The sequence below is a fragment of the Balaenoptera musculus genome, chromosome 7 (assembly GCF_009873245.2).
Source record: "Balaenoptera musculus isolate JJ_BM4_2016_0621 chromosome 7, mBalMus1.pri.v3, whole genome shotgun sequence".
NCBI lineage: Eukaryota > Metazoa > Chordata > Mammalia > Artiodactyla > Balaenopteridae > Balaenoptera > Balaenoptera musculus.
The window spans coordinates 47,801,658-47,828,404 of NC_045791.1; the positions used below are offsets into that span (position 1 = coordinate 47,801,658).

The 26,747-nt window shown below is 38.2% G+C and overlaps 1 protein-coding gene across 8 annotated transcripts in view; it reads right to left on the reverse strand.

Annotated features, from left to right (window-relative positions):
• Positions 1-1,604: 1,604 nt before the first annotated feature.
• TTC21B (tetratricopeptide repeat domain 21B) overlaps positions 1,605-26,747 on the reverse strand; it is a 99,336-nt gene continuing 74,193 nt past the window's right edge. For 2 of the 8 annotated variants that reach the window (XR_005020574.1, XR_005020578.1), the window contains 7 exons: positions 23,712-23,936; positions 19,894-20,014; positions 16,100-16,167; positions 14,800-14,853; positions 14,603-14,665; positions 10,844-10,969; positions 1,605-1,710 (listed from right to left, as the gene is read on the reverse strand). Coding sequence is in view for 3 of the 8 variants with exons in the window: in XM_036857623.1 (XP_036713518.1) it covers positions 10,901-10,969; positions 14,603-14,665; positions 14,800-14,853; positions 16,100-16,167; positions 19,894-20,014; positions 23,712-23,936 (600 nt within the window). In the remaining 5 variants the exon portion in view is untranslated. Of the gene's footprint in view, positions 1,711-9,019; positions 10,970-14,299; positions 14,854-16,099; positions 16,168-19,893; positions 20,015-23,711; positions 23,937-26,747 lie in introns of those variants that run through there. The other 6 variants (XR_005020575.1, XR_005020576.1, XM_036857623.1 and 3 more) reach the window with 6 other exon arrangements.

Here is a 26,747-nt window from a genome sequence, read left to right on the forward strand (position 1 = left end):
ATCCTTGGCCTAAGATCGTGTCCCCTCCTGGAGGGCGGGGAGGGGCAGCCTGCACACAACACATGGCCAGTAGGAGAGTGAAGCAAGTGAGGAATAGGCCTCAGTGCTAGATTTAAGGGAGTGTCAAAAAACTCAAGTCAAGATACATAATATTTTAATGCACTATTTTTAAAAATCAAAAATGCAAACAGTCCATAATGCTCAAAGTATCACAATTTTAAATAAAGACAATATCAGTAATGACAGATTCATCCTTTTGCTGGAGGATCATTTGTGACCCTGCATAGCACTCTTACTTATTCTGTCTTTACTCAATATGTTCAGTATTTTGTTCATTGTGGAATTTTGCATTAACTTAGATTTTTAAAAATAGTGCAATAAAATATCATTTATCTTGGTTACTGAGTTTTTGGCACCCCTAAATTTTGTCCTTGAGGTGAGTGCCTCTCTCTCCTCACCCTTGTCCCAGCCGTGGCAGGTGGTAACAACACCTGGCTCGTTTGCCCTACAGGGAGACAATGCTGAAGGGTCATCCCAGCAACAGAGTTCCTGTGGGACCAGCTGGAGCCTGTCTTATGACTTCATCCCAGTCCAATCCTGCTTCCCTCACTCCCTTACCAGTGTTACTCCCAAGAGCACTCATGTGGGGAAGTCTCTGTCTGAGTCCGTTTCTCCTAAAACATCCCATAAAAGAGAGGTGACAATTGAAGCTCAGAGAGGCCAAGGGGCTTGCCCAAGTTCTCAGAGTTCCTAAGTGGCAGAGATGAAAACCCAGGTTAGTCTAACTGAAAGCCAGTGCTCCTCATTGTAAAACCCTACAGTCCAAGGCCAGGATTTGGGACTATAGTCAAGTAAGCCAAGGTCAAACCCAGACACCAACAATCCCCATGCACTCCTCTGACTGAAATTCCTAATCATGGACTAGAAATCAGTCTTTCTGATTTCCAGGAAGTAAAGTCTCCGATTATGTCAGACCATGTGGCTGACAGAGAAATCCAACCCCCACCCTGCCAAGATATCAATATCCTAATCCCCAGAACCTATGAATGTGTTAACTTACATGGCAGAAGGGACTTTGCAGACATGATCAAGTTAAGGACCTTGAGATGCAGAGATTATATTGCATTTCCAGGTGGACCCAATATAATCACAAGGGTCCTTACTAGGGAAAGAGGGAGACAGGAAAGTCAGAGGAGATGTGATGATGGAAGCAGAGGTTGGTAATGTGACAATGGGCCAAAGAACGCATACAGCCTCTAGAAGCTGGGAGCATCGAGGAACAAATTCTCCCCTAGAGCCTCCAGAAGAAGAACAGCTCTACTGCCACCTTGATTTTCTCCCCTTATATAAGACCCCTTCTGGACTTCTGGAAGCCAGAAGTCTAAGAAAATAAATTTGTGTTGTTTCAAGCCACTCAGTTTGTGGTGATTTGTTACTACAGCAATAGGAAACTAACACAGACTCCTAAGGCAGGGCTTTTGCCCTGATATCATGGCATCACTCACATCACTCTGAGTTGTCATGGATCCCTAACAGAAATCAGACAGAACCACCAGGGGAATTTGACAATGTCTTCTCAGTTGTATTATATTTTTTTAATTAAAAAAAATTAACTTGAATGTGTGGAAGGATTGATGATCTGTTCTGACTCCAGATGGTCCTGTTCTGCTGATGACAGATAGAAGTCCAGGACAGGCAGCGCCCATCTATCTACATGAAAGAAGGAAGGAAATGATTGATGTAACAAGGCCAGCATGACACAGGAACTCTTCAAAGCACACTTTTTACTTTTCTGACTCTTTAGTAATATCTTTTGAATTGTAGATATTCCATTCCTGTTACAATTTTAATTCAGAACCAACTGTTCTGTTCTTCTTCTTTCCTAACTTCACTCAATGAGTTGGGATTTTAAGCTCCTCCTGCTACTTGAGCAAAAGTAGATATTTTGTTGTTGTTCACGTCATTGATTAGATTTGGGGTCTGATGTGCCATCAAGGTTTATTATTAAAAAAATCTGAATATTAAAGAGATTTTCATTTTTAGATTAGTTATATGAAAGAGGACAAAATACTTTGGCTAGAACAAGAGAATTTGGGGCATCAAGAAAACATCTTGAACAGAAACAGAAAAAAGAACAGGGCTTCACTCCAGGCAAGGAAGGCGTTCTAGGATGGGGACAGACAAGAAGAAGAGAGAGGAAAACACCATGTATATATGAGTATGGGGGTGAGGGAGAAGGGGCAAGGGGTGGTGGTTATAACTATGCAGATGGGACCTTGGGCAACCTTGCAATATTCTTGCCCAAGTGTGTGCTGGCAAGTTATGGTCCTACTCATAGGAGCAGAGATATCACTGTCTCTGCTCACTGAGCAGAGAAGCCTTAAGTTTTATCCAAATGAGCATCTCCTGCTCCTGGGGCTCAGTTAGCTGTACTTGCCTTCTGCTTCTCCTGAAGATTTCACTCCATCAGCTAACAGCTTGTTTGGGTCCTCCCTGAAAAAAATGATTCCTATCCATTTCCTTAAATTTTGCTTGGTTTCTAACTTACCCTCACCTCACAATGCCCCAGGACACATGTAAGCTCAAGAAAAAGAAGGTAGGTAATGATGAAGTCTTCGGATTGTTCATGTTAGAAATGCGTCTGGGCTTTCCCTGTCTACCAGTGGCATGGCACATTTTGAGTTGGCTGCAGCTATATGTTTGTTTTGGATAAACTGTATGCAAGGGAGGTGATTTGGAGTTGGGGTTAAGAGCATAGCCTCTGGAGCCAGGTTACCTTGGTCTTAACCCTAGTTCCATCCATTCCTATCTCTGTGGCCTTGGCTGAGTTACTTGTCCTCTCCTGACTCAGTTTCCTCAACTTCAAAATAGAGATCATAGCACCTACCTCACAGGGTTGTTTTGAGGATTAAAGTAGTTAATACATGTAAGTCTCTTAGAATAGTATACAGTTAGTACTACCCAAGTTGGACATTCTTAAAAAAAAAAAAAAAAGAAAAAGAAGGCAGGTAGCGGGAGAGAAGGGGGAGTCCTAGACACTTAATGGGATGGCATAACAAGGAATCCTATAGCACTTTATGGATCCAGCCTGATTTATTCCCCTCCCAGCATCTCCCTGTCTTTCAATGAGCTGGGATAATGGTTAATGGCTTCCTTTTACCTGATAATAATGTGTAACTTAAGAGTCAACTTGCACAGAGGAAGGAATATAAAGGTCAAAAGTCCTGTTGTGTTATCAACATACATTTTGAAATAGCTTACTAATCAATTTGCAGAAGCACGGGTCTTTATGGAGGCTTTCTCCCTGATTTGGAGAAGTACTGGCCTAGGCAGTTACCAAGTTGTTGAGACTCTCGACAATACAGACTCCACTAATCTCCTGGTTAAACTGAAGTAGTACAGCCCTTTATATGTCCGGGTTTGGGGTTTTTAGACATCTGGTAGAAAGAAAACAGGTGGAAGAATGATTTTGAATGAATAATTTACCACCTTGAAAATTATTTTATTAATGAAATTTATTTTCTCCATTTTTTAACTGAAATTTGTGCTTTTTCTGTGTAGTTGGTCAGCTATGCTAGTGCCTGGGTACTTTTTTAAAAAAGAAAAATACTGGCTTAAGTACTTTGGAGGGAGAGGTGCAAAGGGATCAGATGACATGCTTGTAGAGGAGCCTGTGGGATGGTCTGCCCAGCAACTTTCTGATCCATAGAGGTAGATCTGAGCGACTTGTTTCACTGGGTGCCCACCCTCCTCACCAGAGTGAGGTGGGGTCCAGGCTAAGGGACTGTATACTTGGGTCACTGCATATGGCTAAATTTGTAACACGGATGGGAGCAGTGAAATATCTGTGAGAGGTGAAGAACATGTCTGTTCAGTGAGGGTTCAACGTCTGGCACAGAATCGGTCTTCAGTGAGTATTTGTTGAATGACCTGACTTAGTAAATGGGTGAACAGATGAATACAGAAATGCCCAAAGCAGCAGACGTTCCAGTCCCTGGTTCCAGTGGCTTCCTGCCTCTTAGCTTCCGTGCAGACCTTAGTAAGCCTCCATGATCCTTGGGTTTTTACACATAACTCAGGCCATCTTATGTTGGTTTCTGTTACTTGCAAATTGTAGTCACTATTAATAATGAGGAGCTTGGAATTGACTTTGAGATAAACATGAACAAAAATCTATAGAACTTATTCTCTCTTTATATATATGTGTGTATATTTATGAGTGTGTATGCATGTCTGTGTAGTGTCATGTGTGTATGTATATGTATATATACGCATATATCCATATGAACTGGATAAATCAATGTCCCTGAGCTCCATTCCTTATGTCTAAAATAAAGGGGTTAGACTAATGATCTGAATTAAGAGGTTATACTTTAAAGAATTATGTTAATGATTTGTGAGTAAATCACCAGAAGGTATACCGTTGCCAGAAAAGAGAGTCCAAGATAGCCACTTTGGGAGTTCATATACTTTCCATGTTGTTTCATTGTTGAAAACAGTTTGGCAGATCTTTTGGAAGTGCATTCTCTGGTGGTTGCCTGTTATTTTAACTCTCCCCTTGGAAGGTGATCTCCAGTCTATGGTGACTGAGGGTGCTGGTAACACCAGTTTGGGTAAAATAGCAAAATTTAGCTGTAAAGTAGCAGTGAGACTTTTCCCCGTGAATTGGCCCTGGAGGAAAACCATGAGGAGTGCCACGTCAGTATGGACAGAATATTGGTGGGAATGATGTACCAAATTGAAGTGTCCAAAGGGTGAATAACCAGCAGTAGGCATCCCAAAACTTGGCTGCCCTCTTTTTGATGGGACCTCAATATCCCTCACACATAAAGCACAATGCTGGGGGCTTCCCTGGTGGTGCAGTGGTTGAGAATCTGCCTGCCAATGCAGGGGACACGTGTTCGAGCCCTGGTCTGGGAAGATCCCACATGCCGCGGAGCAACTAGGCCCGTGAGCCACAATTACTGAGCTTGCGCGTCTGGAGCCTGTGCTCCACAACAAGTGAGGCCGCAATAATGACAGGCCCGCGCACCGCGATGAAGAGTGGCCCCCACTTGCCGCAAACTGGAGAAAGCCCTCGCACAGAAACAAAGACCCAACACAGCCATAAATAAATAAATAAATAAATAAATAAATAAATAAATAAATAAATAATTTAAAAAAAAAAAAAACACAATGCTGGGTGTGGCCCAGGTGTTCAAAAATGATTGAACACTGTGATTGATAAGCCAAGTTCATAACACCAGCTGTCATCAGTGTTTGAATCCTCATTAATGCCAACTGCTTTACATACATTTTTTTACATATATTTTCTTATTTCACACTGTCAACAATCCTCTTTTTATTCCCATTTCAAATGTTAGGAAATCGGGACTTAGAGAACGAAAGGAACTCTCCCCAAATCACACTGCTGATAAGTGGCAGAGAATGCTAAGCCAGCTTGTCTGACTCCAAAGCTCACTATGCTATACTGCCTCTCTCTTCTCAACCGTATTTGGAGGCAAGTGAGAACGGCACAAAGCGTTTTGCCTTATACCTGATTTAACTATCAATTATAGACTCTTCACAGACCAATATGGATCTGAATCATAATGTGCTCCTGAATAGCATTGGCTGCCTAGCAAATAAGTTCAGGGGATCATAAACGGTTCAAAAATTGTACATCAGTGTTTTTACAGTGTGGAAATAGATGGATTTCTAGCTGTTATTTTCGCTGTGTATTTTCAGAATGTCTGAAAGGGCAGCTTATCTTCTATAGCACTCATCTCTACGTGGCTCAGCTGTTCACATGGACTTTACTGGCATGTGTCATTGTCCTCCCTTTTCCTATATGCCCTAAGGTAGGGCACTTCTGCCACCCACTTAAGTTCACTTCTAAAAAGCTAATAGCTTTGGGGGAATAGCAGAGGGGTTATTTATTTTTTCAAGTTAAGTGTGGAGAAAAGGGAATAGAGCAGATTCTTCCCAGACGCCTGATTTCTCGTCAGCATGCTGCTTGAGTCCTTGATTGAACACACTTCAGCCATCCTGTGCCTAAGGAGAAAAATACTCCTGCCTCACGTCGCTATGGTAACTGATGCTCAGCAGGCAGTTGCAGTTTCATTTAACATAACTGGCTTTTAGAACTTGAGGGGAAAGTATGCTTTCATGTAAGAGAAGGGATGACGAGAGATTTAATTAATGTGTTTCAGCTTAACATAGGGATACAGGTCACTTCCACTGTTTGACCGTAGCACGTATAGCTCCATTTTATATCTGTATCAGATCTAAGGCATCAAAAGGTGGACCATTTCTCTTATCATGTGTGAAGTGCACAAAGTGGGCAGAAACGGAGAGACAGGGGTTGTGCTGAAGCCTTTGCAAAAGGTCTTTCACTTTATAAAACCATCTCGGCTTGAGAGCGTATAGGAGAATTGCTTCCTCTTCTCGCATCCACAAAGGAGGCCTGAGTGATGGGTTGCTAGGCAACCTCACACTGAAGACTGGGGCACTTTGAAATTAACATAGCTGACCTCCCCATCATCTCTGCAGCTCTGCTATTCAAAAGCATTTTGTGAGGCCATAGGACTCAAGAAAATAGATATAAGATGTAAATACAAAAATAAAGAATAGGGGAAATAAACTTGAATTTTTCAACGACCAGGATTCACTCAATGAAAAAAGGCAGCAGTTTGAAAAAGCAGGTTGAGGGTAAAATGGTGTTAGTTGCTATAAACCAGAAACTAGTATTTTGAATAATCTAAGAAGAAAATTTCCCTATGTTTTTAGACATGTTTATAACTGCCATGTAAACTATCACAGCAAAGGGTCTGAAAATACCTAAGGGCAAACAAAAATAAATCCATTTATGATCATATATATCTACTACATATTTTTTAAAAAATCTTAACTCTCAATCCTTAGTATATGATGTTTTGCTTAAGCTCCAGAGTCTCCTACTATTTTTCTTGCTACTGCATCATTAATATGATACTGGTTGGTGTGGGAAGGGATGGTATTTATTTTGCAAGTAGATGAATATTTGGAAGGAAACTGCAAAGCTGGTCTATGGAGCAGACACACCCTCCTGTCATCAATAAATTATTTAGTTTGATTTTTAAAATATCTCATACCACTGGGAAAGGCTTATGGTAACATTTTAAAATATGCTGTTAAATTTGTAAACATCAAAATCAATCAAAATTGGTGGTACTGGGAAAAGTGGGAGACAAATCCTGAGTTCTTTTTGGTAGGTTTTTTTTTTTTGTTGTGAGCATTTGGGTGAAGCAAGTTTGAAACTATTTTAGGTGGATTATAAGACTGAAGAAATGAACAAATATGATGAAGTTGCTGGGATTCAGGGTCTCACTGTGGAAGAAGGGACATACAAATGAAAACTGGGGGAACACAAGAAAGAACCCTAGGGTGATAAACTGGATTTGGAGGAATTGGTGTAAATTTGTGATTTCTGAAACATGTTTCAGTACGTGTGTACTTACACCTGTGTATGCATGTATATGTGTGCACATATATATGTGTATGTATGCATGTGAGTGCATATATACATGCATATGTTTTCTATTTGCTGAAAGGGTTTAGAAACAATTCACCCTAGTGGCAGTGAACACACTTTACACTAAGTTCTTGATCTCTAATACCATTGCCCCACTAAAGGGAACCAGGGCTCCTCAGAGAAATGGCTGATTCCAGGGCTGGGACAGGGTAATTAGAAGTTGAACCTGGGATATTTTGTTATGCTAGAAAGTAGGAACATGCTTAGAAAAAAAAAAAAGGAAAAGGAAGAAAGAAAAAGATAGGGGTAGTCACAAGGACACCAAAGGAGCCAACTTGAAGTGGTCCTGCTGGTCAAATCTGAAACCATTTGAGCACCAAAATAATTAAAGGCATTAATGTATTATGAACCAATGAAAAAATAGGAATTCATGAACACATATGATATTAAATAATAAATATGTAAAAAAGTAAAAAGAATAATAAATAAGCAGAGGAGGGGCTCTTGCTTATAGTAAAATGCTAAGGGCTGACTGCTTGGAACATGTGGAGAAAGTGGTGACGTTAGAATATCATCATTTATAATCATCATGGTGAATGTTAGATCAGGCAGGAATCAGGCTAATCTAGGGGAAATTTTTGAAGAAGCAGAATATTTGTAAGATCTTAAAGTGTCTCCTCACAGATTGGTTATTAGTTGCAAGGGGAAAAATAACAATTATATGGTAGAAAAGTTTGACTTGTGTAATCAAAATTAATGTCTCCAATGAGGGCAGGTGGACATTGTGTGTTTCCAGACGTGATACCATGAGGACACCACATCACTTACACAGTATTATGGCCAGAAACACTCAACTCAGATTGAATCTTAAGGAAATATCAGGCAAACCCAAAACAAAGGAACACTCAAATTAAAAAAAAAAAAGGGGGGGGGGCAGAGGACTGTATTTTCAAAAATAGCTATTTTATAAAAGACAGAGGAAGGCTGTGGAAATGCTCCAGATTAAACAAGACTAAAGACATGACAAGTAAATGCAATACCCAATCCTAGAATGGAACCCAACTAGAGGGAAAAGATGCTGTAGAGGATATTATTGGATCAGTTGGCGGTAAATAGTGGCAGATTAAAAGTTTTGTATCTATGTTGAATTAACTGATGTTCATAACTGTACTGTCCTTAAACTGGAGAATATCCCTATTCTCATGAAATACACAATGAAGTACTTTGGAGTACAGAGGCATGTATGATGCATGCAACTTACTCTCAAAATGTTCAGAAAAAACATTTTACATATAGGTGTGTATATGTGTGTGTATAAATGTATATATAAAATTTGTATATACACAGAGAAGATGCAAATGACGTAAAATACTAACAATACTGTAGTATGTATCTGGGTAAATGGCATGTGGGTGCTCTTTGTACTTTTCTTATTCACGAAACTTCTTTAAGTTTGAAATGACTTCCAAATGAAAAATCAACCAAAAATTTTTTGTGTGTGTGGAAAAAACCCAATTTTTATTGGAACTAAAGTAATGAATATTTACAATTTAAGAAATCTGTGGAAACAGCAGTAAGCTCACTCACACAAAAAAGATATTACACTTCATAAGAGACAGTAGAGTTACTTGTTCAGCACAAAGAACTGACATCAGGACCCAGACACATCTCCTTGGTCACATTTCTTCCCCTGACCTCTGTGTGGTCTGTGCTCCATCATTTTAACTTTGCTCTTGCGTGTTCTCAATATCCTGGACTTTCCCCAATCCTCGTATCCCCCCTCAAATTATCCTCTGCAATCTGTGACTTAATGTGAAAAATTGGCTGGAAACTTGTCAAGAAAGTATATGTCAGGGAGTTTTCATTCATTGACTAGAGCAACTTCAAGTATTTAACTTAAACGGTTTGAAGAGAGCATTTATGTAACTGCTTAGCATTTTAGCACATTTTTTCCTCCAGTGTTCTTTAAGCTTAGTGTGTTTTCCATAAAAAGTTTAATCTCTACCCGTGAAACAGGACCTATTACCCATTATAAGTGAGGATACTACTGAATACTTCCCAGCCCTGTTCTTAGTGTTTCAAGTTTTTTTTTTTTTTTTTTTTTTAAGGTTCTTACATCATTTACCCATTAAAAATAAAACTAGCCTGCCTCTGGCGGAAACTGAAATAGTAATTACTTTCTTAAAATACGCTTGTTTTTTTAAAACAGAGTTTCTGTTACATTGCCAAAAGAATTTGTTTGAAGAAAGATAAACATAACATACACACTATTTGAAAACAGCCTCGTTCAAAGATTGCCATAGATTCTAAGGTTGTACCACTCGGAAGGAAGACATTTAGAATCTGCTCGTTACTCAGCTTTCCTCGTTTATGGGATCAAATTGTTTCACGGGCAGCGTGCCAGATCCATTTACGTGCACTATAAGGCCGAGTGTAGAGTCAGGCATTTCTCTAGAAAACATCTGGTTCTTAAGAAGAGGATTAAAAGGTGGGTAACACTTTTTTGCTCGTAACTATGATTTATGATGTTACAGTAACCCCCCTCTAATCTGGCAGGCAGACTTCCAGCAACCACAACCAGGAACCTGGAAGTAAGTGAAAATACTTCAGAGCTCAAGGAAAACAGAGGCCCCCAAATTCCATGCATATGAAAGAGTGGTACTGCCTTTAGGTCAAAGTCCACTTTACTATAAAACTGATGGAGCAAATCAGCATAAGGGCTCCTAAGCCCACCTTTACATGTAATACCTCTTTCTACAGTTATTTTGTTCCTTTACTCCCTTTACAAAAATCACACATCCCTCTGAACTCTAATTCTTCTAAACCACCCCCTGGACCCCTTTTCCTCCTCAGGCTTCTCCCTTTTCTCTTTCTTATACCTTCAATATCTACTGACCTTTCCCCATAAATATTCCAAGATGCTCAAGTAGCTCCTGTCTTGAAAAACAGAAAACAAAAACCCTTTCATAAACCTCTGTAGCCATCACTCTATTGCTCCCTTACCCTCAGCCCTATAGCCAAACATTTTTCTCTTCTGTCTCTAGTTCCTCCCCTTTCATTCAAACTTTGTTCAAATTAGTAAGGGATCCTCTTCCTCCAAGGGGTGCAGTTGCAGTTGTGAGACCCAGAGCGCTAGCTTCTGCTCCTCTGCTACCCCCTCGGGTGGGTCACTCTGTCCAGGGCTCACACAACACAACTACACGTTGTGGCCCTGTGTGATCTCGGGTATTTCCTCCGGCTTCTTATTAGTTACATTTGGTAGGATCATCTTTAAAACTCTGTTACTAGAATCATGCAAAGTGCAGAGAACTGGTTTTTTTCTGCAGTTACAGGACTGTACTCTTCACTCACCTTGACAAGTGGTACTCCTCTCTCCCTCAGTAACTCCTGTGCTCTCCTATTAAGTTGCTATCGCCACTCCCCTATTGCCATTTTCTGGTAGTCTTTTTCAATCTTCTCCTTCTTGAATCTTTTTCTCTGACAATTGAAATAAACTAGATTACATTTTGTACAAACCATTAAAGTGTGGGTGTTAAGAGTTTTTCTATTCATCTTTAAGAAATCTTTTTTTAAAAAAAAAGCAAAAATCCTTATTTTTAGTGTGTGTTCCTTGCAGTTAACTTGAAAAATGGCAATTTTTTCATCACTCAGAACTATTGTTAAAAATTGGGTTAGTTTCATTTAGTTGTGTGTGTGTATCTTACATATACATCTATTTATATTCTTTTGCAAATTGTTATAGGAAGTTATGTTTCTTGCATTTTCACTTATTTTGTGAGAATCTTAGCAGTTAAAAATCTTTAAAAATTCTTTAAAAAATAGGAAAAAAAAAACTCTTTGAAAACAGTTTTTGATGACTACATAGTACTCCATTATTGGGTAAACTAATATATTTGACCACTTCATTTATGCTGAATGTTTTGGCAATAACCAAAAAACCCAAGCTTTTTGCTTCTATGGTTTTTTAAACCAAAAAGCTTTGAGGAAATTTCTGAATGTCCCCTATGATAAATTTCTCTAAGTGGGATTACTTGGTCAAAGGACAGAATCTTAAATCCATACTGCCAAATTCCCTTCGGAAAGGATGAATGTGGTGGTTTTCTTGCACTGTTGCCAATCTTTCATTAAAAACAAAAAGCAAAATAAAACATAAAAGCATTTGCTACTTTATCAGCACTAGCACTGTTAATATGATCCTGTTATAAGGCTCTTCACTTATCTCCAGAACCAAACTAGGAGAGTTCCTGTCAGTCTTAACTGGTCTTTTGGTTTCCATAGTGATTCTATTATCTATCCTAGTGCAAAGTTTAACCTAGCTTCCTCAGCTGTCCATACATAAAACTCTTCCAGAATTGCTCTAGCTTCTTGACTTATGGGAGAGAGAGCGGTTTCCTTTTGGGACCCAGTTCCCCATACTAGCTGGCCTAATGTCAAAGGGCATTGAACTTAAAAATGCTTCCTGACTATGAGGGTGGTGGTATTCAAACCCCAAATGCACAGAAAATTCATTCATGTTGTGACCCTCCCTCCCCGTCCTCCGTGCGGGCCCCAAACTATCACTGAACATGCCACGGGCACTGACTCCTTCAAGCAGCAGTTCAGTTTGAGTTCCAGCTTTCCTGGATGTGTGATCTTGGGCATGTGAACAAGAAAAACATCAGAGATTAGTTAGTGCTAAATAGAGAGTTTAACAAGGGTGACAGGGTACAGATTGACATGATGGCTACTTTAGAGCGTTGGCCTGGACATGGACAGGGTCTCTGAGGAGGTGATAATAAACTGGTACCTGAATGAAAGAAAGAATAAGCCTAGAGAGGGAAGCTTGGAGACAGTAAGCGGGGATTAGGGAGAGAATTCCAGCAGAGGAGAGAAGGTCAAAAGTCTGTTCCAGATGGATGAAGTGAGATTTATGCATGTAAAGAGTGCAACATAATTTCTGGTGGGGGAGGGGAGCAAGAGAGAGAGGGAAGGAGGGAGGGAGACAATGAATGAGAATCTTGACTCCTGTACGGCTGTGCTTCTAGGGGAACTAACTAGTCCTCTCCATCTCACCTTTGCCTGCATTGTCTCTTTTCTTCTGTGAAGGTTCTTCTCAGTTGCAACTACTACTTGACCCTGTTTGGTTTGTAATAAGTAAGTAGAGCTACTATTTATTAAGAGCCCAAGTGAGTTAGATTCATTAGGTTTTATGTACGTTCTTTCACTTAATTCTTACAACAACCCGAGGAAGGTTATTATCCTGATACGTTACTTTATGGATAAGAAAAGCAAAACGAGGCTCAGAGAGCCTATGTAACTTGAGAAAGTAGTAAAGCCAGACTTGAAACCTAAGCCGGTCTGACTTCAGAGCCGTGTTCTTCGCTGCTACACTACACTGCTCCTCACTTACACCTCTCGTTGGAAGCTGCCACATTTGTAAGAACGTTCATTCCGCTCAGCTCTTCTCGTTCCTCATTACCTAGCCACCTCTGTGACAGAACACTCAGCTTCATCTGCTAGCCAGATGCAGATAAAAGAATTTTTCTTATAGACACCGTCTCTCTTAGTTATGGAAGGAACTTTAATATAGGAAAGGCTGGTGTGGAATCCAGGCTCTGACAATTCTTCTCTCACCTTGGGAAAATCACTTAGCTTGAGCCTCATCATCTGAAAAAATACTATTTCTCTGGAGAGCTGACTGAGAAATAAAAGACCTAGTTTAAAGAAAGTTTCTAGAATAGTATCTAACAAATGGCAGAATAAGTGGCTGCGTAAGAAACAAAAACAAACTCATTTTACAGATAGGAAAACTGACTTGGAAATGTCTTGCAGGGAGAAGAGATGTTCTACTTTCTCTATCCAGCTCCCATGATTCTAGCATTCCATGATGCAGGCTCACTGGAACTGCTAAGGGTATTCTGTTATATCACGTCTTTAACAATGTCCATTCAGGCTGAAAGGTTATAGAGAAAGAGATAATCTGTCACAGTGCCAGAACTGTAAAACAGGGATAATAATGTCTATATTATAGGACTGGGGGATAAATGTAATAAGACATGTGAAAGCGTTTTAACAGGCATGAAATGTTTCATAAATGCTCTACTTATTCAACATTTTCATGGAATGCCATACATAAAAGAATGACTAGAATTTTATAACATATAATTGGAATTAAAAGGACTCTGGAAAATTGGAGAAGTGATCAGAAACTAGAATGTAGCTCAAAAGAAATAAACATGAGGTACTTAAAGAAAAGCAAGGGACTTTGAAAAATACTGTTTATTGAAAATGCAATTAAAATTGAAGACTGTGTTTATTGTATTTTTAAAGGCAACTGAAAAAGGTATAGATAACATACTAAAAATCATGTTAAGAATTGAGTTTATGAAGATTAGGTTAAATTCAGTGTAAAGAGTGAGTGCTCTCCCAGGGTGGCGGCAGGGATTCTAGAGAGAGCGGGGTCTGCAGCTGCTTTCACACGGTGTGCTTTGGGAGTCCCTACTGACCAGAAATATTCTCCACCAGATGCTACAGCGTCTAAAGTTACACCAAAAGACCTCATCTTTGGGCTAAGGTTAAATATTGCTATAAAGGTTTACCTATTTAAACTAATTTCAGGTACTGGTTATTTCTTAAAAGGATCACATAGGCATTGGGAGCAGGAAGAATCAGTTCAACAGAGAAGCGAAACACACACACTCTTTATACTTTTCCACAAAGATTTTTCTAGGAAAGCCACATTTTCTGTAATACTATGCATTAACATGGGGAGCCTACCCTGATTTTGCAAAACTCACCATGTCTTTTGAGTTCCAAGAGGAATACAAATCATAAATTTATAAAATCTTTATTAAAAAATATATTTTCTTTTTCATAAATATCTACAGGGAAATTTACTCAAACCTTTGAAATAACAGAGACTATCACAAAAATGTTTAACAGAGAACAACAATATTGTAAATGTATTTCCTGAAAGAAACAACTAATGTTCCTTAGAAAAGATATAGGATACTTAACTACCAAGATTTTAACAAAATATTTTTCATAGAAATGGGTTATAATCTTTACCACAGAGTCACCAAATCTGCACCTAATCAAGAGAGTCAATTAAATAAACCAGCTCTCATTCACCTTCTCCATCAGAAGACATCCATTTAACATAGTGTTTCTCTTTATATACAACAGCAGCCTCTGCTGGAGAAAGAAAAGTATGCTTTCTATTACAAAGTATTAGCTTAAACCTATTTTGAACTGGAAGAACTCAGATTCTTTCCATTTCTTGCTTAAAAAAGCTAAAATAATTTTCAAGGTCTTAAAGATGTACGAGCCTTATCAAGTATATCCTTTCTGATTTTGGGGTAAGTTGGATGTGCTTCGAGAACCTGCAAAAACACACACAAGAACAAAAAAACAAAATAAAACAAAAGCATAAGAACTTGTAATTCATTATCAAGAACTGGGGAGTGACACAACTTACTAGAAACAGCATTACAGTTGAGATTTCATTATAATAATACTACAAACATAACAACACTTTTTAAAGGTGATATCTGAGATGCATATGACATGATGACTCATTTCTATTAACAGCAATTAAATGGAAAAGGTAGAATATAATACTACACGTGAAAAATACAACAAATATAATTATTTCCTTAATAGATCAGTTACAGAAAACAATTATGTATCAATGATTTAAGATACTTTTAAAAATTTAGCTATTTATGCATGATATTTAATAAACCCTTAGTTATTTTTACCCAGGAGCACATATCAGATTTACCTGGAATGATTTTGAAACATACAAATTTCCAGGTCTACTGAGTCTAGGAGTAGCGGAAATTCATTAAAAAAAAAAAACCTCCACAAATGATTCTAATGTATAAACCTTACATTAATGTACAACCTTAACCTTAATGTGAAATGCTGCCTTACACAGAGACTCAGTAATCAACAGCAATCGCTGGGGCCAAGTATTTACTATTAATGATGCTCACACAGCTATCTGGGATACGGCACGTTACACAATTCTCTGCTAAGGAGCTTTTCTTGGAGCTCCCAATAATGTTTCGTAAAATGTCTTATATGGAATATCAGTGTGACAATGTATATAAAGAAAACTGCAAATTCTAAAACTGCAACTTAAATATTTGTCATTTTTAACAAGGGATCATTTAGTCAGGAATCAATTCCAGAAGTGTAATTGAATGACTTCTAAATGACAAAAAAAACCTCTTTAATTTATAAATCTGTATCCTCTAATAACCAGACTTAAGACACATACATAAGAACTTCTACTCAGAACAGTGACGTGGAGAATCTGTAATAATCCTGAGATATCTTCTGACTTAAGGATTAAGTTTTATTTAACATGCTTCTCTAGCCTCTTTCTTTAAATTGACATAAACATTTTATTATTTGAGCCCAATGAAAAACATATGTTTTTTCAATTTAAGTAAACTTTATTTTCTAAACTTTGAAAACTGGTAGTATCTCCCAGATATATTTGATGAGCCATTTAACCAAAATATGATGTCTTCTATCTCTATTCATGTACATCTTGATATTAATTAAAAGTAGGAAATAGTGCATCTGAAAAATTTTAAGAAATCTAAATTTAAGTTTTACCTGGTGACATACGTCAATTGCATCCACATATCTTTTTGCTTTTAAGTAATTAAATGCCAGTTTGTATCCTGTAAAGACAAAAAACCCAACAATGATATAGTACTATATTTATAGAGCATACTGTTAATATTACCTTTTTCGGCCTCCTCCTTTGTTTGCTTACTCTAATATCAGAGAACTCTTAGTGGAGGCTGGTGACTGTACTACGACAGAAATGATAAGATAATAGAAGGTGGAGTGACATAAAAGGAGAACAGGTAGGAAAGAAAATGGAGTTGTAACAAAGGACCACAGTTGGGTTAGAAGATGGCGGGCCATCCCACAAATGCGGTTTTGCAACTTACTAGTAAAGTCCCATTTGTTTCAGATTATGGTAAAAACTCATCATAGGGCAGTAAATGATAACACAGCTATTCATTTATACAGTACAGATTTACTTAACACGTCAGGCAAACTGGTTCCTTCAGTCATGAGGTTTACATCCCATTAGGAAAGAAAGTACCTTATTTAAGTAATTATATGAATAATTTCAAAACTGAGATAAATGCTATGAAATAAAGGTACAGGCCAAGAGCACTGTAATAAGAAACCTGGTTGGGGAGGGCGTGGGAGTCAGGCAAGGTCTGAAATCTGAAGGAAGAGGTATAATGTAGGCCAAGGGGGTGGGAAGCAAGAACACTGTTAGGCAAAAGCTGCACACGGAAAGGCCAGTGGTAGAGCGAGACACAGCAACCAAATGGACCTGGAGCGCACGAGCGGAGGGCAGAGCAGGGGGGAGAGCGGCTCAGAAGACACTGGGTTAGTCATCAGATAGCCACATCAGCGATGAGCAACAAGTACCACAGTTACTGGTACTGAAATGTCACATTTCAAATACTGACAATTTAGAAGAAAGTTTTAAGACATTCTTAACTGACTGTTGTTCTGTAACAATGCCATAATAGTAAGCAAACTAAGGAAAAGACAGAAAAAGTGGACTCAATAAATAAGATATAACACGATGTAAAATAATGTGTAACTAATAAATTAAATATCTTGCTTTACTATTTAGAAATATGAAAAAGGGAAATCTGAATGCTGCTCTTAGGCTTTAATCAAAGTACCAAAGCAAGTTTTTAGAATTTCAAAGCAATGTTTTAAAAGAATTGCTGGCTAATGCAATCATATGGTAGCAAAAAGTAAGGAAAAGGAATGATCTAAAATTCATTGTATTCGATACACACACACACACACACACACAGAAATGAGAAATGTCCAAGATGAAAACAATAAGTGTCAGAGAGGTAAACTTGATATCATTAGAAAATAATTATAAAACAGATTAATAAATAGAGTTTATTAGAGACCTGGACTCAGGTTTCTTTCAGTCTTAGTGTCACCTCAGAACAGTTATTTGAAAACAAGCCTTCTGTACTTCAAATTAGTTGATTTGAAATAGTTAAGAATTGCTAATGATGTGTTTGCAAACATGTGAAGTAAATTGAATTTAATGTTGAATACTTTCAAGCATTCACCTAATAAAGCCACTGTTAAGCATTGAAAAAAAAAAAAAAAGGAACATTTAAAAGGACATTTAAAAAGGAAAACAACTTAAGATGTCATGCCAAACATGGAAACTAGAGCCAAAAAAACCTAGACTTAACTTTTGGTTTCTGGCTTCCTGACTAGCTTTGAGACCTTAGACAAGTCACCTGAGCTGTCAATTTCAAGTTTCCTCATCCAAAAATGGAAGGATAACTCTGCTCTCTCATAGTGTAAGTTTAAAGATCAAATGAAATACTTGTTGTGAAATGCTTTTAAAAATTTGAGTATCACGCAAATATTAGTGTTTTTTTTTCCTGTGTAAACACTAAATTAGAAGCACAAGTTTTCATATTGAAAGAAACTTGATAGATTATTTCCTTCAAAAAACTTCAGAGAGGAAATGAAGAGCTAGAAATGGCAAAGAACACGTGTACCGCAGCTGCATGACACCTGTCAGGCTTCTAAGAATTCAACTCTTTGTAATCAGGAAAAAAAACGGGGGAGAGAGAGAGAGAGTGCGCTCGTGAACACGAACAATGTGAACAGCCCAGTGACTGTCACGTAACCTGGGAATGACTGTGAAGGGAGAAACATGACTGTGTTCTCCTCTCAGTGGATCTCAGCTCCTGGTGCCTTTCACAGTTACAGTACTCACGCCTGAATCCTATGAAAAGAACACAACCATGATTTTAAGGATTTCCTGACAAGTGAAAAAGTGAAATAAATGCATCATTAACTTGGCCAGGCAGGCTGGGGATACTGGATGCAATGATAATCTTAAGGAAGAAACTGTGAGAATTAATTGAGAGCCTCAGAGAAATGCCTACTAAGGAGAAGTCAAAGGAACTGAAAAAATCACCTATAAAAACACAAAGATAACACAGTGAAGGAGCTACTGACTTGAAATCTCTTTATTTGCTGGTCTTCCAAGGAACAGAGTATTTAAATAACTGAGCTTCTAACTGTATTCCTTCTGGGGAATAAAGCACCAAAATTAAATATATTTTAAGGATTTTAAGGAATGTTCATTTTACAAGCTGATTTTATTCTGTAAGACACACAATACCTGAGAAGGAAGCGTTAGTTCCTGTGCTCTATACAAGTCTAGTAAAATAACAGACCTCAGAAAAATACAAGGTAGGGGAAGTCCTGAACTGACAGCAGTAAGTCTAAAGATGACCAATCTGACTGCAGATTAAATCTGAGTCATTATTGTGCCACGGCTGCTAAAAAGACAGATGCCATCTTAGGTTGAACTATCAACTACTAAATGCCTAATTTAAAAAAATAGCTTCATTATACATACAATTCGTTCTTAAATCATACTTAAGAACTTGTTCATTTCTGGTACAACAGGTCAAGAGGGACATGGACAAATAAAATTTTAATATCTCACCCAGTATTCCAAAGCAAAGTTTGGGAAATACTATTTGAGAGCTTCCAGGAGACAGCAAGGAGGGTGAAAGACTTGCAAGCAAGAATGGACAAGCACCTGAGGATGGTCTGGAGAGAAACTGAGGAGAGACATGACAGAGTTTGCAATTAGAGGGTCATTATGTATAAGGGCGGAAGGACTCTGTGGGTTGCTCCAGAGAACAGACAGGGCAGTGTCAATGAAGCCTATTTCAGCGCAACACAAAGAAAGAGAGGCCTGAGGAGGAGCTCCCTCACACTGTGGGAGACAGGAGTCACTAAGTATATTCCAGATGCTGCCCAGCTGTTAGGGATACTGGAGACTAGCCTTCCTCAAACCAATGGGCTACCACTGGAACCAGATGACGTTTCTAGATGCTCAAGAGAAAAAAAAAAGTTCCGTAGTCAAATTACTGTGGGAAACATGATGTCCCCTCTGTGATATCCATCACAGTATATATTAGGGTTTAGAGGCTTTGAGAAGTTCTGCAGTAAAGAAACCAGTAGGACTTGATTTGATGCAATGTCTTCCCACTTCCTTCACAATGGAACACCTTCCCCCCACAGCATCAGCATTCTGGAATCAGAGGGTGAAGGGAAAGAAAGGGCAGAATTAGATCGGATGTCCTTTAAGGCGACTGAGGTGGAGTTTGAATCTCAGGAAACTACACATAATAACTTAGTAGCTAATAATCTATTATAAATATAACATTTATTTTTCAGAAGGTCCGACAAAGGATGTTGGCTCTTAATGTGTATTTTGTCCTTAAAGAGAAAAAACAAATGCATTTAAATGAAGATTTACATATAAAACCCACGTTTCCTGTGAAAACCTAGTGTCTAAATTTTAAACTCACCTACTGCTGGATTTGTCTGATTGCCATGTTTCCATGCCATCTCATAGTTTAAGGCAGCGTCTGTATATGCTTGCTCTTTTTCCATAATGTATCCCATATATTCATAAGCTTTGCAGCAAGACTGAAGAAAAATGCAAGATGTATCAACAGATTACACTTGATATCACTAAGATTTTATGGAGTGCTTATGACTATAGAGGTCAACCATATTAACTCATTTAAATGGCACATAAAACAGTGGTTTTCAACCTTGGCTATGCAATCCAATCATATATGGGACTTAAAAAAAGATTCTGATGCCAAGCCCCTATCCCAAACCTACAGAATCAGGATGTTTGGGTGAGAGGGAAGGAGATGTTTTATACATATACATGTACACTTTTTATTACAAATAATTCGAACACATATAGAAATAACAGTATGATGGACCCCCTGAACCCGTATCTTCAACAATGAACTCCTGACTGATACTGTTTCACTACTCCATACACTTGTCCTTCTGTATTATCAGAAAAAAAAACCCTCAGATACTACACCATCTCACCCATAAATATTTTAGTATGCCTCTTTAAAAATAAGGACTTTCTTTCAACATAACCACAAATTATCACACCTAAAATGTAACAACTCCCTGATATCACCAAATATCCAGTCACTATTCAAATTTCAAATAGTCTTAACATACTTTTTTGTTTGCATGTTAGGATGAGGATTCAAATAAGGGCCACACACTGTGACTGGTTGAAATGTCCCTAAACTTCCTTTTGACCTAGAAGTCTCCTCTCTGTGTCTCTGTCTCTTTCCTTGCAATTAAATGTAGAAGAAACAAGAATGTTCATCCTAGAGTTTCTCACAGCCCAGATTTAGGTGAATGCATCCTTATAGTAGTTATATAATATATTCCTATGTCATTGGTATTTCCTGGAAATTGTATTCGATCTAGAGGTTTGTATCTGATTTTGACTTGCGGGGAAAGAGGTGAAACTACTTACTTCATAGATCAGTGCTCAACCGAGTCACACTGCTCCTTATGAAAAAGCAAAAATGCACAATGCTGTATACATGTTTTTAGGTATTTTTTAATTGCTATTTTTTCCCAGAGTGTTAATTTTAAAAAATCGAAAAATAGAAAAGTAGGTATATTAAAATTCACTGCATTATTTTAAATTTGAATATTTTTTCTATTTATCATAATTTTACTTTCCTTACTTTAATGCAAGAAGATAGATCACTAATATTTTCATGAAAACTATTAACCATTAAAAAATACACACAAACATGGATCAGGGCACACGTTTTCTCTTTTTGCTTCAGGCTTCAATATAGCTCAGCACAGCACTGTAAGATCCTACCTGTCTTACCTTTTGATACTTTGATTTTTAAAAAAATATTGCATTAAATGTCATTCATCCTGATCACTACATTGGACTGAGTGTTTATGTTCCCCCAAATTCATATGTTGAAATCCTACCATCCAATGTGATGGTATTAGGAGGTGAGGCTTTGGGGAGGTAACAGGTCATTTGGGTGGAGCCCTCCTGAATGGGATTAGTGACCTTATAAAAGGGACCCCAGAGAGCTCCCTTGCCCTCTTTTTCTACCATGTGAGGACACAGTGAGAACTCATTAGTCTGCAACCAGGAAGAGGGTTATCACTACAACCCAACCATGCTGGCACCCTAATCTTAGACTTCCAGTGTCTAGAACTGTGAGAAATATTGATAAATTTCTGGTGTTTATAAGCCACCCAGTCTATGGTACTTTGTTATAGCAGCATCACTTAACTAAGATAATCACTGAGATTTTTTTTTTAAATATTTATTTATTTATTTATTTGGCTGTGCAGGGTCTTAGTTGCAGCACGTGGGATCTTCGTTGCGGCATGTGGGATCTTTTTAGTTGTGGCATGCGGGATCCTTTTTTTTTTAGTTGCAGCATGCGAACTCTTAGTAGCGGCATGTGGGATCTAGTTCCCTGACCAGGGATCGAACCCGGGCCCTCTGCACTGGGAGCACGGAGCCTTAGCCATTGGACCACCAGGGAAGTCCCGATAATTACTGAGATTTTAAGTGCTCCTTTAAATTTCAGACCTGGAGTGAGTGTTTCACCTGTGTCACCCCACTCTGACCCTCTCATAGATGGTGTGTTCTTCCATCACGTGGCACGTAATGTCTTGTGATGTTATACCCATTCATTAATTCATCATGGTTGGAAAACAGTGACATTCTATCATTCTTTCTTCATTTATTAGCTGGAAAACACATCTGTAATGAGAAACAACTCCTTTTCCACTATTTTGTTTCCCAGCAGTATTGTTCATACAGAAAAGGCAGGATAGATGCTTAATTCTTTCCCTTCATTTGCCAGCTTTAGAAATAAGTCAGTTTACTAGCATATTTCAGTGGTGACCAATTAGGGTTTTTTTTCTTTTTTAGATCTTTGTAAACTCATGGACTTAGACATATTTGGTGTGTTCCAACTCAATGCAGTTATTACTGATATCTAAAGTGTCTCAACTTTGGCGAGTGGGAGTGTCCTCAAGTTGGCTCTTGAGTCCCTGACATGACTCCAATTATCACTGATAGCTTCCTTGCCATCTGGTATGACAAGATGGTCTAGTGTCATCTTGCACATTTCCTGCCCCAGATCTGGATGATCTCCATTTTTTAATTATATAATTCAAAGTTTCTAAGCTCTGGTTCCTGAATTTCAGGCTTCCAATATTGTCATGCCTAAGCAGTAGGGCTCACACCTCTAAAGCAGCCGTCATGTTCAACCATGCAATGTACTGCTGTCTGCATTCTGGCAAATTGAAATTCTATCTGCATTGAAACCTTAATTCCCATGAAATCTTGCTTAATCCTAGATTAGGCATGTAAGGGTTAGTTATTTGGCAGTTTAGATTTTTCAGAGCCTATTAATAAGTATTCTTTTTTTTAAGGCCAATGTAACTTAAATTACATGTATAATTACATAAATTGATAAATGGCTTGATATTTTAGGTTTTTAAAGTCCCCAAGAAAATAACTTAATAGTATTAGATGATCATGACTCCTCTTTGAAAAACAAATGATCCATTTTGTAATCTAACTGGCTCAAAGGGAATAAAACATAGATTTGCTGTGATTAAGATTTTGAAGTAACTGATAAGACTCTATAAAGATAAATATCCTCAAGTTTCTAAGTTGAGCACCATTATTTCTCAATAAATAGTAACAAATTCTTAACTTAAAACATGTTATAAAAAGACACCCTTTTCTGGGCAATTAAATACCAAAATGCACTGTTAGTAAAGAGCCTTAAATTCTAAGGACTTGAAGATTTTCAGTTTTATACCTAATGATACGGACTTTTCATTAAACAAATCAAATTAAATGCTTAAAACACTTTTCCCTACAAATTATATTATGCAGAGTGGATTCTAATAATGTGAAAACAACATGCAGCTGCAGTCAGTTCATCAGGAGTATTTAACAGGAGGGACAGACGTCCGCAATTAATGCTCTTCTGCAACTTTCATTAGTTCTGGGATGAGATGGATAATCACAGGCAAACCGCTTGACATTACAAAACACTTTCTGAAAGTAGGGCAAACCACAGCTGAAACTTGAAACTGCAATCTCTCTTTCTTTATTTTCAAGGGCAAATGGCTTCTTTTTTATTACTAATGTTTACTTCCTGTTTGTGGTAAAAACAAACATTTAATTCTCTGAAAACACACAGAAATCCCTAGAAATGGACCAACACTCTATAAAAACCTATATAGAAAGCTTATACAACAAAGGCTACCAATTATTTTTCACTCCTCAGTCACCTACCCTATTATGACGCAGGCACCTTTTTAACAGCTCTTCTGCCATGTCGTACTTTGCTGATTGAATATAAATATCAGCAAGCAGCAGCCAACTCCTCTCAAAGTCCTCAGCATCAATAGGATTCCAGTTCATCTTTGCAATCCGTTTCAGCTGGTTTCGGGCTCGTGGAGTTTGTTTCAAGATCATATAAGCTGTTGCCATTCCCAAAAGTGCTGGAATATGATCCTTCTATAAGGAAACAAGAGTTGACACCCCCAGATACACAAACATAAATGCGCCATGTTTAAAAGAAAAACACATGGACAGTAGCAAGTGCTACATAATATAAGGACTGGCCTGTGGCTTCTATTGCTGGCTTCACTTAAATACGGTGATATGGTCATTATGTAACACATCCAGTAACCTCAGGCTACCAGGAGGAACCATCTGGTCCAGGTAGTTCAGTAAGAATGCAGGTGCCGTAACCACACAATTCCAGACAATTAGGAAAACTTGTTCTTTAATGAGACTGACTGGTTGTTTTGGTTTTGTACGGAAACAGACAAAATAAAATTCTATCTCATTGTAGTCCTAATTGAACATTTATGTTTCAGAGTCAGCATTCTGGCTCCTTAGTTCTTTCACCTATAAAACAGGAATAACAACGATTTACCTGCAAATGATATTCCTTATCTATACTGACTTCTACTGCTCTTTTCCTCCTCCCTTTTCATTTGATTCAAAAGCCTCTTCTCCCAATAAAGTTTGGTCAATGAAATGTTATAAATAAGGCATGCAATTAATTAATCATTTGGAAACTATATGAAATAAACTCATGCCTTAAAATATGCTTTTAGATTTGGAGTCTGCAGCTCCTTGATAGTAACTATAAAAGACGATATTCTTTTAGACAGAGTTCAGAGTCAGAAAATGTCACTCGGCGAAACCAACAAGCTATTAAGAATTGGTATAAAATGGAGACCATTAGCGATCTATCCAGAAAACTAACATACCTAAGCAGTTATGTGTATGTGTCTGATAAAGATAAAGTGCTTCTCAAATTTCAGCAGAGGGACCGTGATGCTTTTATAAAGAGAAAGACTTCCATTTAAAATATAAATAAAAGATGAGAAACTGTGATGTAGAAATTATAATATCATGACTATAATAAAGGTGCACTGTAAGATAGCAAGTTTCAGTAACTAATAAAGAACAAAAGGAGAGTAGAGTGGTAAAAAGTGCAATGTCCAACACTGATCATGGTTGGAAGTCAGAAATAACCCTGGAACAGAGAAGGGCAATTCACTAGTTTGATGAACACGGTTTGTAGGAATATAAAACTTCCTTGGGTCTAATTTTATGTCTATCAATAAACTCCCAATATGTAATTTGTTCTCCTGATTAAGGAATGGCAGAAAGTTTTTTATTTGAATGTCAAATACAACCAATTTGGTAGTAGATTTTGAAGACGTGTGGGGTATTATTAATTATTGAACGGTATCCCCCATCCCAGGAGGGCTAGAGAGGGAAGAAAATACAGACCTACTATGCATTTGTCAGCCAGATCCTAGGACAGCCCAAGAAGAGAAGGGTCCTGGAAAAATGTCCAGACCTATTCACATACTAAAAATATCCCACACTATACATTTAAAAATAAACTCTCTGATTTAAAAATCACACACCTTGAGTTTGATTAGAATGAATCAATTCCTCACAGCTTGAAATCACTCCTGAGTGAACTGAAGAATGGTTTCTAAAACTGCAGACTTGCATTCTAACCCCTACACTAGGCCCATGATGCCTTTTCTGGTGCAGACATCCTAAGATGTTCAGCCAGCTTTTCTCTCTCTGTCACTCTGAACTGCAATAATTTCACATCACAAAGGACAATATAGCTCTATTATAAACAGTGTACCTTTATGGTTCAAGGTGAGGGGAAGAAAGGAAGTGGAAACATTTTAGCTTGGGTTTAAGGCTTCTTCCACTGGTTCCTCCCATGTCTTCCTGTCATTTTTCAATCAATCTGAAGGCCGCATAGTGCTGTGAATGAATCTACCCTATGCTCTGATGCCTCCCTGCCTTTGTTCACATTTTTCCCTTAACTTAGAATGCACTTCCTCCAGCTCTGCCTGTGAAAATGCAATTTATCCTGGTTCTTCTTAAATCATACCTTCTTCCATGGAAAGGGTCTCTCAGATCTCCTTATACTATCTCCTACAGCAGTGGTCCCCAACCTTTTTGGCACCAGGGACCAGTTTCGTGGAAGTCAATTTTTCCATGGGCGGGGGGCGGTGGCGGGGGGAGATGGTTCAGACAGTAACGCGAGCCATGAACGCGGCGGATGAAGCTTCGCTCGCTCACCCGCTGCTCACCTCCTGCTGGCTGGTCCGGTTCCTAACAGGCCTCCTAACAGGCCTCCTAACAGGCCGGGGACGGTCCGCGGCCTGGGGGTTGGGAGCCCCTGTCCTACAGCACTTTTATTTGCAACTTTAGGACAGAATGTAACAGATTTTGCTTTGCATTACACTCAGTATGCGTGTCTCATCTTCCCTAGACTACGAGAAACTTGAAGAAAGGGTCTATATGTGGTTTATCTTTGTGATTCCGACTATGCTCAGCACCCACTGGTCACTTAATGAATATTCACTGTATTTAATATATGCAGCCTATGAGTTAAAAGGGAAAAATGCAAGATAAAAATTCACTTACTAAACTTCAATTCATACATCAGTCTTTGGACAGTATGGCCAGTAAACAGATTTGAGGACCGTATATTACTAATCACATATGTAAGAATGTTTAAAAAAAAATGTAGTCTCAGCAAAACAAAGAACTGGCACAGTCTCTCTAGGAAACACCTGTGATGTCACTTACTGCCTTTAGTGTTCTCTCTCAAACCTCACAGTTTAAACTCTCCTTACATGATAGAATGTTACTTTACAACATTAGGGAGCTCTGACACCTTACTTGCAATGGTGCTTTATCATGTTTTACAGATTTTCCTAGACTTGCAGGACAGCCCTATTTCTGGTGCTGTCAGCTGCTGTCATCCATCTGCTG